Source organism: Mytilus edulis, chromosome 1, assembly GCF_963676685.1.
Source record: "Mytilus edulis chromosome 1, xbMytEdul2.2, whole genome shotgun sequence".
Lineage (NCBI taxonomy): Eukaryota > Metazoa > Mollusca > Bivalvia > Mytilida > Mytilidae > Mytilus > Mytilus edulis.
In genome coordinates, this window is record NC_092344.1 from 118615060 (window position 1) to 118630199 (window position 15140).

The 15140-nt window shown below is 34.1% G+C and overlaps 1 protein-coding gene across 1 annotated transcript in view; it reads left to right on the forward strand.

Annotated features, from left to right (window-relative positions):
• Nucleotides 1-98: 98 nt before the first annotated feature.
• LOC139503111 (synaptonemal complex central element protein 2-like) overlaps nucleotides 99-15140 on the forward strand; it is a 57790-nt gene continuing 42748 nt past the window's right edge. Inside the window, exons 1-3 of the mRNA XM_071292815.1 lie at nucleotides 99-251; nucleotides 5516-5628; nucleotides 7532-7742. Of these exons, the coding sequence (XP_071148916.1) occupies nucleotides 5519-5628; nucleotides 7532-7742 (321 nt within the window). The 5' untranslated portion in view covers nucleotides 99-251; nucleotides 5516-5518. The remainder of the gene's footprint in view (nucleotides 252-5515; nucleotides 5629-7531; nucleotides 7743-15140) is intronic.

The following is a 15140-nucleotide window of genomic DNA, read 5'->3' on the forward strand; positions in this document are numbered from 1 at the left end:
CCAATTTTCCTTGTTGTATTTTGATGATTTATTTTGAGTTTTTGTTTTTACACCATAAGATAATAATCAAGTTCTTAATGAAGTAGATATATAAAGTTTCGGGACAAAAATATAGGAAATAACAAGTTGTAAAATAATCTTACCTGTCCCTAACAATAAGCAATCCCGTAAAGTTGCATATGGCGGAGAATACGAATTTTCCAGTGACTGAAATATAAGCAGAAGATTCCCAGTTCCTTATATTTACTAAGGTAATTGTTTTTTCCTTCACTTCTTGCATTTTACATTTTTTAAGTTTATTGGACATACATATTTTATTCATCTTATATTCATAATCGTTCTTTTAGTAGATAATTTTGTTGATTTGTTGATTTGTTGATTTTTTTACCATTCATGACATGAGTCCCATTGTTTGTCTTATTGGACAAATTCCAACAGATCTAGACAATTTATTAACAATCAATTTGCCAAATGCAGAAAATATCAATCAACTATTAGCGGAGTACATAGAGGAAACAAACCGTTTTAGTGGATAATTTGATGCAAATTTCTTTAAATTTTTTATATTTTTAATTTTTCATGCCATTTCAATAACCTAATAAACCATTTTTTAAATTTATTTCACTTCATACAATAATTCTATAATATTTTTAAAGCGCCACCTACAATATATAAGTACAAAGGAGAAACTACATTTGTGATAATTATTTTACAAGAGAGGATAATTTACAAGAGAGATTACTCTGTCATCACGACAAAGATTGAAGATTGAAGATTTGTCTTAAGAAAGTAGCAACAATGGACGTTTCTAAGGGCTTGCTTTCCGACTGATAATAAACTCCACGGACAGCCACTTTCTTGACTTTGAAAGTAAATTTTAGCATAACAAAAATACTGAACTCGGCCAAGCCGGAAAATTCAAAACGCAAAGTCCTTTATGAAAGGCATTTCCGATGGTGTAAACTTGGTTTTATATCGGACCGTTTAATATTGCGACAAAGTCATTAAAAAATGAAATGTAATAGGCAACCGACCATGATTGATCATGATTCGAAACGAAACCTGGTGACGCGGTGTTAAGTTTCTGTAAGTTAGTACCTGGATACGTTGAAGTTGTCTGTTGACCAGTGCGACAATCATTCTTAAGCCAAAAAACTTTTCTATTGTATATAGCCTCTTTTTCTATTTAGAATCATTTATCATGCAGTTACCCTAAACTTTGTTTTGTGGGTTTGTCCATTCACCAGGCATAAAAAGGGGGGATCTATACTGTATTAGTGTTATCTTTTTGCATAATATGTTCAAACACAAGGACATTTCATGTGGCTACAATTTTGACAAAACATTAAAACTTCCTCATTTGAATCCGCATTCATGCAGTGCAACCTTTAATTCGACCGTTAGGCTTAGCTGGAAAAGGGTTATGCATGTGCAATCTTATAAATTTTCAGATCTATTGTAGCTCGTTTACTCGTTGAAGGGCTTAACGAAATCGGTAATCAATATTTCAATTAGATTGGTGTATTTCACGGCCGACACTCGGCTAACCGAGAGATTGGTCGGTTAATCTATATTGAGTATGCGGCTATATCGGCGATTGGTCTGTTAATCGGGTTGGTTATAGGTCTGTTAAGAGTAAAACGCTTAATTTAATGTTAAACTCTATTAAATATACAGATTTTTGGCATGTTATAAAAACCAAATAAAAAAAAGAAAAGTGTCTGACAAAATGATATCTATCATAGAACATTTTGCACTTGTAAAAATATTTCTTAGTCTGCGCAGTTTTCAGTAAAACTAAAAGGCGTCGCGCAAGTATGTAGTATTTATGCTTATACGCATAGCAATTTTTTTAATAAAAGGCGAAGCAAACAAATTTAGATATCATTTAAAGAACAAAAAATAGTACTGTGGTTCTAAAAAATAAATTGACATTAGTTAATATTTCATAATTGTAAAATAACGTGAATATTACCACGTTTTAGTGAAAATTATGGGAATAAAGTCTGTTAATGGGTTGGACAATTGAAATTGTGTCAGTTAAGAGTTATTTAGCCACGACAATAATTTTGCTACCTTTATATTTTCCCCTTGAAAAATTTAAACTGAGATGTTCCTGAGTAAACAAAAATGACAATACGGTGCCACAGTATCCTAGAAAGAGCATTTTTATTTTGACTTTCTTTGCATTTTATTGAAGGGTGTGTCACTTCAATATAGCGTGATATGGATTGGCCTCTGGAATATGCATGAATTTTTTATTGACATTTTCAATCAGCCTTAATTTTTGTGTCTGTTCGAAGTAGCACGTTCTCAATTCCGACTGAAAGTGTCTTTCTAATACAACACAGGGTACATATAACGTGTTCTCGTTCACATATGAACATGATATTTGTTACTGGACGTTAAACCCTAATTCGTCAGCATCATCCAATTGTTTCTTTTCTTTTATTACTTAATCATATGTTGTTTACAAATCACTCTAAAGAAGTAAACGGAAAGGAGCGAATGCAGTTACATTTGGTTATTTTAAGTTTCAATTCATTTTATTCCGTTTAGTTCCTTTCTACATAATTGAGAGGAGAACCAAAGTTGTCTATAGTGGCCGGTGAAGACCATTTCACGTTTTCACGATTTCGCCTTTCATATTCTATAGGGCGAAAACGCGAAATCGCGAAAACGCGAAAACGCGAAGTCGAAAACGAGAAATCGGTTTCGCGTTTTCTCGTTTTCGACTTCGCAATTTCGCGTTTTCGCCATATAGAATATGTAAGGCGAAAACGCTAAAGCGCTAAAACGCAAAATGGCATTAACCTGCCACCATAGTTGTCCGCATGTAAACTTCTAGAATTTGTCACCAATATAAGTACATCGCAATCCGTTACTGTTTCAACAGCCATCGGTGTTTCATGTGTGTATTCTTAAACAAGTATTATTTTTCTCTCGTTTTTAGCAAAAGTATCACTCTCTACTGTCCTTATATATTATTCTATATTCTGCGTTTCCATCCAGATTCTCGTGTATACCATGAGGGTCCGGATTGGGGGTATTGTTTATATCTGTATTCTTTAAATTGTTATGTCATTTTTTTCTACATTTTATTTATCTTACTCATTATTCTTTCTTTATTTTTCATAATTTGTCATCCCAATATATTTTACTTACTGATGTTTAGTTACATTACGACGTTTATCTCTGATTTATATACTGGTTACCAATGTAGATGACAATATGTGCCATTCATGACAATTTAACAGAATCAATATGATATATGCGATCATTCTTGGATGAAATTAATATTACTTTAATATTACACTTTTTGAAACCATTTTTATCAATTTTCAATTTCATGTGTTGTTTCCGTATATATGTATATGTTATGTTTCATTGCTCATGTGTTGTTTTCGTATATTTTAGCCGCTCGTCTTAAGCCTACTCATTTGATTCGATAACACCCCATATAGCAATAAAATTATACTTGTATTGCCATTCATAACTCTTAACAGACCAATTAACAGACCGGGTTTTATACATCCGACCCATTAACAGACCAGGTTATAAATAAAGACTGATTTATGTCACCAAAATACAGATTTTCGTGTAGATTTTTCACACAATGATATCAATATGGTTAACAAACATAATGCCTTTCTTTTTTCGATGTTCAAAATATTAAATGCAAGTAAATTTAACCAATGTGTCATTTTGTGTACATTTTATGTGTGTAAAATGTGTAAAAATTTATTGTTGAGTAACCCGCCTTTTTATTTTATAGATCGTACATCGAAGCTAGAAAAAAAATAATTACACCACTGAATTCAGTACATTGAATTGTTTTGTTAGACATGAATACTTTTTATGATGAAAATATATTTAGAAAGTTATGCAATGAAACATGCTGAACTTTCAATGATTTTCTCGACAACACCTGATTAACAGACTTTAGCCAACCCAATTAACAGACCAACCGCCGATATAGCCGCATACTCAATATAGATTAACCGACCAATCTCTCGGTTAGCCGAGTGTCGGCCGTGTATTTGCTAAGTGTGTTCACTAACGCATTTTTTGTGTTTAAAATTAAAAAATGAAACCAGGAAGAAACCAGGAAGACTCATTTCAATTTGGCACACACACACATCATTTATATATCTATAACATAAAATCAAACAAACATATAAAATCGTCATTGTATGCTTGCAAGTGCTTGTTAAAGTTGTTAGCCTATCTATATTCATGTTCATATCAGGGCCTTTTTTGGACTATATGCAGACCAAAGTGATAGTCAAGCTCATTGATCGGAAACAAACTGACAATAACATGACAAAAACAGAAAACAGAAAACAAGACAAACAACAGTACAAAAACACAACATAGAAAACTAAAGACTGAGAAACACGAACCCACTTAAAAGTTAAAACCGGCGCTCATTCCAGGTGCTGCGGAAGGGTAAGCATATACTGCTTCATACGTGACACCCATTGTGCTAAGGAAGGTATATACGTGTTACTGAGTCTAATTCGGAAGGTCTCATTTGTCAAAATTACACACGAATTGTTGATAAGTTATAACGAGTCTTTGCGTTGTTAATTACTTCTTGTGAATTTTTTTTTACTTGAATCCACGTTTTTGTATGTTATACTATCAATTATGAAAATTAAAGTCGAATCGGTGCTCATGAATATGACAGACAGCGAATTAATATCTCATTAAGTCTCTCTTGCTTTTAAATTCCAATCAAAAGTACTGCAAGCCATCTGGTTTGTATATCCCTTTTTCTGTATTAAAATATCTTAAATAATTTACAGTAATGTATAGATAAAAAAAGAAGATGTTGTATGATTGCCAATGAAGTGAACTAATATATGACAAAAGAGGACATAAAAAATAAAAGCCAAATCCATTAGGCATTTAGGTCAACTTTGCCTGAGGAAGTTGAAACATAAGACTTAATTTATAATCAGTCAATTTTATATAAAGTTCGCTATAAAGCATGTTAGTACACCGAAGTATTGATTACTGAGCTGAACATACCTTCGGGACTGACAGTCCACCAGCAGCGGTAATGACCATGTATGCCCTGCTGTTTATAAGACCGATATGCGCAGTCGGATGTTTAACGTGTACGGTGTTAGCACATGAGGTACTAAGTGAGTAGTTTATGGGAAGACATAACACCTTTTATTCTCCGATCCCATCCTTAGTACTTGACGAAAAGCGGTAACTGTCAGATTTAAAGTCTTTGGTTTTACCCAATCTGGGGATCCACGACCTCCCCCACTCTCAGTGAGCACGTTACCATGAGATCATTCATCTATTAGGTTTGTATAGATGGAGGCCTAGCATGTGTTAAATAAGCAGGACAAGTTAACAAAAGTAATATACAAAGTCTTGTTATTTTATAAAGCGCTGAGGATATGTCTATAAACAGTTTCTTATCCGAGCTAAAGTTTCGAAAATGATGAATCCACTACTGTACTCTCACACTTTATATTAAAGACATATTTTATTCCAGACTATGGAAGCAGATAACACCAAACAATATTCCTGTGGGGAACACAATGATGTCCAGATTGAAGTTCTTGATGTAAATAACGACCAAACTGATGATTCACAAAACCAAACAGAGTATGTTTCGCTTTCTTTATACATAAACAAGGTCTAAAATCGACTATGATATTCAACTATACATGCATGTGTTGAAAACTTAATTGGTCACGAAATAGATTTCAGGTTTCAGTAACTCGATGAACTGCAATAAGGCATACTTCTGATTCTTCATTAGACAAGAGGCCCACAACTTACCTTGGACAAAACGAAATTTGGATATAAAGTGTTCGATTTAAAAAGAAATATAGTAACTGACTGTTACACAGTTGAATGTTACACAGTTAACACACAGTTATGAATTTTATGACAAACAGAAGTTTGTATATTTAAACAATTTTTCCTTCGACAAAAATAATAAATTGGGTGCAAAATTATTTGCTGCAACTCAGTAATGTAATGAAGAAAAGTATATTTGCTAGATGTTTTTTACAGAAACTGCGGCCCTACCTATTCTTTGTATTTTTATGAAACATAGTTTATAACTAAACTTGATAAAGTTCGGTCTTTCATTTCATTTGACACACAATTGCTTACAAATACCGTTCCCCTAATGTAGTTTTGTTTTAAATAATTCAAAGTTAATTATTTATACTGTGGAAAAAATACTAAAATTGTTCAACATATTTTTATGCCAGGCCTCTTATAACTTACTATACGGTAAGTTTTTGCTCATTGTCGAAGGCTGTTTACTGTTCCTATAGTCGTTTACATCTGTGTCAGGTGGTATCTCGTGGAAATTGGTCTCATTGGCAATAATTCCACGTCTCCCAATGTGCATAATGGTAACATTAAAAGTACCCAAAACTAAATAAACCGAATCAATATTAATCAAATTAACATGATCCCACGAGAATATAAAATTGAGAATGGAAATGGGGAATGTGTCAAAGAGACAACAACCCGACCAAATAAAAAACAACAGCAGAGGGTCACCAACAGGTCTTCAATGCAGCGAGAAATTCCCGCACCCGGAGGCGTCCCTCAGCTGGCCCCTAAACAAATATATACTAGTCCAGTGATAATGAACGCCATACTAATTTCCAAACTGTACACAAGAAACTGAAATTAAAATAATACAAGACTAACAAAGGCCAGAGGCTCCTGACTTGGGACAGGCGCAAAAATGCGGTGGGGTCAAACATGTTTGTGAGATCTCAACCCTCCCCCTATACCTCTAACCAATGTAGAAAAGTAAACGCATAACAATACGCACATTAAAATTCAGTTCAAGAGAAGTCCGAGTCTGATGTCAGAAGATGTAACCAAAGAAAATAAACAAAATGACAACAATACATAAACAACAACAGACCACCAGCAGTTAACTGACATGCCAGCTCCAGACTTCAATTAAACTGACTGAAAGATTATGATCTCATCATATGAACACCAGGCACAATCCTTCCCGCCAGGGGTCTAGTATCATACCATCATAACATACATGAGAAGAACACAATCCGTGTCATGCCAACAACTGTTTTCAGAACAAATGTGCCCAGTTCCGATGCAAAGACCCTATCAGTGACTCAACATCAACGCCAAAATATGCAATCCTCAATGACCCGACAACAGCACCGCAACTGCATCCCCTCCCAATAAGTCCACTCAAAGGTTTTGTAAGCCTCCGAGGTGAATATTTGAAAAATCTTCTCAGAATGAACAAATTATGAACAGGGGGTTAAGTTAGTGCTTGAAGGAGGAGATAAATGCTACTCTTGTCGAATTATAACACTATACCATTTTATTTATTTATTAAGCATGAAATATAGCTAATTCATATGTTAAACATTTAACTTAAGTTAAACTTTTTGTTTTTTTAGTTTCAAGATCGGTGGCATCCCACATTAATTTATGATTCAGTTATAACTAAAAATTATATATATTGTTACAACATAATTAAAAAAATGATATTTTCCTGTTGTAGAGAGTTAGGAAACATTTGTTCAAAATCCTCGAATCTAGCATCACTGGCTGCAGCACATAAAGCAATGAAGTCACTAAAGGATCTAGTTCCTTGTGAATTCTCGCGAGAGGAAATCACACATTCTGCAGATGAATTGATTAACTCATTAAATGCTAAAAGAAAAAGAGACTCAGAAATTATCGAGGACTTCAAAAAGACGTGCGAGTTACAGGTAATTGTTGTTGTTTAATGTGGTAGGCACTTAAAGTTAACCATCGAGGGACGTTAACTACCGAGGGTAGTAATGAATATTCATCTTTACCGGATGATTGACAGCGATGTAAATAAAAACATGAGAGTGATTACCGTGTGTCAACGTCATATCAAATTAATTCAATATAATTGTTAGAAATACTGTTTTCTGCTGAAAATTAAAAAATAAATAAAATTGAATGGAATGGAATGGAATTGAGCTATGTACAATACAGTAAATATTAGCAATCAGAATTAGACGGTAGACAAGCATATTTTGCCTATTGATTCTTTTTTGCATGCCTATTTGGTTATATTATAAAGCACTTATTGTTTTGATACTGTTTAATTTTTAAATAAGACCCATATGTGAACCATTTATGCACTTTTAATATAAAGATCAGATTCACACAGGATCATACAGTTCGAGCTAACTATTTTATGTACGAGAGCTATTACTGATGTAACGGTGATGCTTAGATAATCTCCCTTTGCTAGAATATGGAATGACGCAAAATGAACTATATCACTGTGCAAGAACGGAATAGCAAAGTGAATATATAAATCAAACTGTATTGGGATGATTTGGTAAACGTTTATCCAACTTACTGGATATTTTATGAAAGATTTTGCCATTTGTATAGAGGAATTATACCTTTTCAAATAAACTTGGGAGAATAATACACTAATTATAGAATTTTCGGCAACTTTAAACGAACTAATCTTGTCAAATATACATCAAATTTTTGAATGTAAATTTGTTGCGTGCAATTGTTAAATATTTAATGCGATGAGTGTCATTATAGCCTGAAATGAGATTTTGATTGATTAATTCAAACGCAATACTTCAAAATGCGAGTCTTAATTATTGTCGCAATAATAAAAACCTCGCATTAATTTCTGAATTTACAGACATCTGTACCGTCAGCGTACCGTGATCTGTTAAAGGTTTTTTTAATAGTTAATTCCGGTGTCACTTTGTCTCTTTTAGAGAGTTGTCTCATTGGCAATCATGGCATATCTTCTTTTTTTATATAATAAAACAAAAACCTGAACGACTTTACATTATAAATTAAAATGCATCCTAGTCGTGATGGAGACAGAGTCAAATGAACAAATGGACTAGATGAAACTGAACGAAAAAAAGAAAGAAAACACCAATTTGATCTGATAGGGGTGAATTCTTTTCTTTATTCAAACTCGAGTTTGGTTTGGAACCGTATCTATTGCGATTATTACCCAAGGACAGATATTACATATCTAAACTTCGATGCTCGAATTTGAAGTTACCTATTGAGACGGGTAGATGGGCGGGTATCGCGAGGGAAAATAGAATATGTACATTATGTAATGAGGGAATAGGGGATGAGTTTCATATATTGTTTACCTGCAAAAATGCTGATGTTTCTGCTCTTAGATCAAAGTTTGTACCAAATCACTATGTAATGAATCCAAGCAAGAAGAAATTCACTGGCTTGTTGTCTATATGTAACGTACAAGTTCAAAGGAAATTATCAATTTTCGTGAAGAAAATCATAAAATACTTAATCTAATTATACCAATTGTCTTTTAAAATATACTATGTATTTGTGTTTCGTTTGTCCTGTCTCGCTATATATTATTTTAATATGGTTGTATATATTATTGTCCTCTTGTACACAAGTATGTGTCTGAGGTTATGAATAAAATCTTGAAATCTTGATGCGAGAAAAGATTATATTTGCTTCGGCTTTTTCCATTTGCGCCAATCTGCACTTAATTAGCGCCTTTTTTTTTTTTATTTCTTTGCGCCAAATTTATTTTCTTCATTTGCACAAATTAACAGGTAAACACAAGTCATGAGGCATATAAGATGTATAGAATTTATTTATATAATAACACAAATATTCCTTCTGGCCTTTTGCCACCTGCCACTTGCTCACACGTGACGGGGAGAAGGAGGGGGATTGAAAGCAGGATAAGTTTATTGCAATTGCAAGTGTACATCATACTTGAAGTAGCACTTTATAAAATAAGATTGTAACTGTTTGACATAAAAAGCACATTTGCATATGCACAAATCTTTTTTAACTGAGTATTGTCATGCAACACTTCTGTTGAACTGCAACCTTGTGATATCTTCCCTACAATAAAGCATCCCCTTTTTTATCAAAATTTTTATAAGTTAAAGCCTGTTTTTTTCTTTATGGCATCGGTTCCATATATGAAAGTAAATGTTCGGGTACCAGAAGTGTGATTAAATGATGATACCCATGAGCTCAACATGTGTCTATACACACATTTATCTATATTGTAGCTTGTGTTCATTGAATTGCTGCGTTTGGTTAAACAAGTTTAATTTTATCATCTAAATTTATCAGACCTAACCTTTCGAATCAATTTGGCGCAAATTAAAAAATGTCAATGTGCGCAAATGAAAAAAAATATGCTTTTTCAAAATTGGCGTAATTGTCATACGTACATTCACCGATCACATATTACTGGTTAGATTAATAACATATCCGATATCGACTCTGATGGATGTCCAAAGTTCACGAGAGTTCAATGGTGGTCACGGTAGATCCTCTGGAGCAATTTCAGTAAAGCACCATTTGCGCAGAAATTCAACAGTTAAAGAGCACCACAGGCGACATCTTAACGGCCGTCTGGTGTAAACATCGAATTCTGTAGACCAAAAATCATTCATTATGTACCAAAAATAGTCAGTGGTGGTTACATAGACGTTTGGCACCCGCCTTGGCCAAAAGTCATGCGTTTCGCCAGATTTAGGTCCGATAGAGCAAATTTTGCATCAGATTTGACATGGTTTAGACGATGAAAACCACCACCAATATCAAAAAGTCAGCTTGAGTTTGCTTTGCGGGACAAGTGGAATAACATGCCTCGAGATCACATTAAACGTCCGGAATGATCAATTCCACGGCGCTGTCGAGATTGCGCTGCACAATTTTTTGTTAGGACTGTGATTTGATGATTCGACATTGGATGTTTCGTTTATCTATTGCGCCCGAAAGATGACAATGAAACATTTTTGTTTGATGTCGATCTATTGTTAGAATTGTTAATTTTCAAGAACAATTCATTTTGAAAGATCATGATTTCTAATATAAATTTTATTTTTGAAAAACCAAGTGTTGCATTTTCATTGGCACTCAGTATATATAAATAGAACCATACAAATAGTTAGCAAATACATATAAAAAAAGATGTGATATGATTGCCAATGAGACAATTCTCCACAACAGACCAAAATGACATAGAAATTAACAATTACAGGTCGCCACACAACCTTCAACAATGAGCAAAGCTAATGCAGCATAGTCGGCTATAAAAGGTCTAAAAATGACAATGTGAAACAATTCAAAGGAGAAAAATAACCACTGATAACAGGCTTATTTATGTACAAAAAATAAAGAAAAAACGAATATGTAACGCATAAACAAACGACAACTACTGAATTACAGGCTCCTTATATCATGTTCTCAGATATCATCTCCCAATTTAAAAAAATCACGAAAAATTTAACCTATTATGTGTTGCTGTCCTAGCTATAAAATGTATCCAAAATCAAAGATGTGGAACATATTCTATCATAATCATTTGGTAACTAATGCAATTAGTGTCTCTTCCATGCCTGTCTTGAACATAAAAACTAAACTAAATATAAAATAAACAATACTCCTAATGCTCCGGTTGGTTGTCATCGTGCAACACAGTTAATAACACATATAGGAAAATCATAGAACTACATTTATCATAAAACACTGTCAAACATTCAAACATACTATCCACACTCATCTGTGTCCACACTTGTTAGATTAAAAAATAATATATGATTTAGATTAAGAAGTACTTTAAGAAATTGATTGATTGTTGTTTGCCATCAGTACAGCCGCAAATATTTCAGACAAGTTCAGGGAGAAAACTAAAAATGTCATCGGTCATTCAGAGTGAAGTATAGATACGAAACTTTGGACTGTCGATTGAAAATAGTTTGTTTTGATAACAACCGCCGGTAGGTATAGACAAATACGGTTGATAGACGGTATATAGGAGCACTAAATTCTTTGTTAACCACCGACAGTAGGTATAAAGAAATACTATTGAAAGAAGGTATATAAAGGAGCACTATATTTTACGTTAACCACCGACGGTAGGTATAAAGAAATACTGTTAAAAGACGGTATATAGGAGCACTATATTGTATGTTAACCACCGACGGTAGGTAAATTCAGATACTTCTGACAGACGGTATATACATGTATGAGCACTATATACGGACCATATAATACGTTATATTGACCATCGACGGTAGGTATAAATGAAAACTGTTGATAGACGGTTTATAGGAGCACTTTATTGTATGTTAACCACCGACAGTATGTATAGACACATAATTTTAATAGACAGCACTATATTTTACGTTAACCACCGACGGTAGGTATAGACAAATACTTTTGATATACGGTATATAGGAGTACTGTATTGCTTGTTAACCACCGATGGTAGGTATAAACAGGTACTGTTGATATACGGTATATAGGAGTACTATATGTCATGTTAACCACCGACGGTAGGTATAGACTAAATACTGTTGATAGACAGTATATAGGAGGACTATATTGCATGTTAACCACCGACGATAGGTATAGACAAATACTGTTGATATACGGTATATAGGTGCACTGTATTGCATGTTAACCACCGACGGTGGGTATAGAAACAGGTTAGAAACATAGTGTTGATAGACGGTATATAGGAGCACTATATTGCATGTTAACCATCGATGGTAGGTTTAGAAAAATACTGATAATAGACGGTATATAGGTGCACTGTATTATATGTTAACCACCGACGGTAGGTAGAGAAAAATAGTATTGATAGACGGTATATAGGAGTACTGTAATGCTTGTTAACCACCGATGGTAGGTATAGACAGGTACTGTTGATAGACGATGTATAGAAGTACTGTATGGCATGTTAACCACCAACGGTAGGTATAGACAAATACTGTTGATAGACAGTATATAGGAGGACTATATTGCATGTTAACCATGCACCGACGGTAGATATAGACAAATACTGTTGATAACGGTATATAGGAGCACTATATTGTATGTTAACTACCAACAGTAGGTATAGACTAAAACTCTTGATAGACGGTATATAGGAGCACTATATTGTATGTTAACCACCGACGGTAGGTATAGACAAATACTGTTGATAGACGGTATATACACATGTAGGAGCACTATATTGTATATTAACTACCGACAGTAGGTATAGACAAATACTGTTGATAGACGGTATATAGGAGCACTATATTGTATGTTAACTACCAACAGTAGGTAAAGACTAAAACTCTTGATAGACGGTATATGTAATAGCACTATATCGTATGTTAATCACCGACGGTAGGTATAGACAAATACTGGTGATAGACGGTATATAGGAGCACTATATTGTATGTTAACCACCGACGGTAGGTAAATTCAGATACTTCTGACAGACGGTATATACATGTATGAGCACTATATACGGACCATATAATACGTTATATTGACCATCGACGGTAGGTATAAATGAAAACTGTTGATAGACGGTTTATAGGAGCACTTTATTGTATGTTAACCACCGACAGTATGTATAGACACATAATTTTAATAGACAGCACTATATTTTACGTTAACCACCGACGGTAGGTATAGACAAATACTTTTGATATACGGTATATAGGAGTACTGTATTGCTTGTTAACCACCGATGGTAGGTATAAACAGGTACTGTTGATATACGGTATTTAGGAGTACTATATGTCATGTTAACCACCGACGGTAGGTATAGACTAAAGACTGTTGATAGACAGTATATAGGAGGACTATATTGCATGTTAACCACCGACGATAGGTATAGACAAATACTGTTGATATACGGTAGATAGGTGCACTGTATTGCATGTTAACCACCGACGGTGGGTATAGAAACAGGTTAGAAACATAGTGTTGATAGACGGTATATAGGAGCACTATATTGCATGTTAACCACCGATGGTAGGTTTAGAAAAATACTGATAATAGACGGTATATAGGTGCACTGTATTATAATATGTTAACCACCGACGGTAGGTAGAGAAAAATAGTATTGATAGACGGTATATAGGAGTACTGTAATGCTTGTTAACCACCGATGGTAGGTATAGACAGGTACTGTTGATAGACGATGTATTGAAGTACTGTATGGCATGTTAACCACCAACGGTAGGTATAGACAAATACTGTTGATAGACAGTATATAGGAGGACTATATTGCATGTTAACCATGCACCGACGGTAGGTATAGACAAATACTGTTGATAACGGTATATAGGAGCACTATATTGTATGTTAACTACCAACAGTAGGTATAGACTAAAACTCTTGATAGACGGTATATAGGAGCAATATATTGTATGTTAACCACCGACGGTAGGTATAGACAAATACTGTTGATAGACGGTATATACACATGTAGGAGCACTATATTGTATATTAACTACCGACAGTAGGTATAGACAAATACTGTTGATAGACGGTATATAGGAGCACTATATTGTATGTTAACTACCAACAGTAGGTAAAGACTAAAACTCTTGATAGACGGTATATGTAATAGCACTATATCGTATGTTAATCACCGACGGTAGGTATAGACAAATACTGGTGATAGACGGTATATAGGAGCACTATATTGTATGTTAACCACCGACGGTAGGTAAATTCAGATACTTCTGACAGACGGTATATACATGTATGAGCACTATATACGGACCATATAATACGTTATATTGACCATCGACGGTAGGTATAAATGAAAACTGTTGATAGACGGTTTATAGGAGCACTTTATTGTATGTTAACCACCGACAGTATGTATAGACACATAATTTTAATAGACAGCACTATATTTTACGTTAACCACCGACGGTAGGTATAGACAAATACTTTTGATATACGGTATATAGGAGTACTGTATTGCTTGTTAACCACCGATGGTAGGTATAAACAGGTACTGTTGATATACGGTATTTAGGAGTACTATATGTCATGTTAACCACCGACGGTAGGTATAGACTAAAGACTGTTGATAGACAGTATATAGGAGGACTATATTGCATGTTAACCACCGACGATAGGTATAGACAAATACTGTTGATATACGGTAGATAGGTGCACTGTATTGCATGTTAACCACCGACGGTGGGTATAGAAACAGGTTAGAAACATAGTGTTGATAGACGGTATATAGGAGCACTATATTGCATGTTAACCACCGATGGTAGGTTTAGAAAAATACTGATAATAGACGGTATATAGGTTCACTGTATTATATGTTAACCACC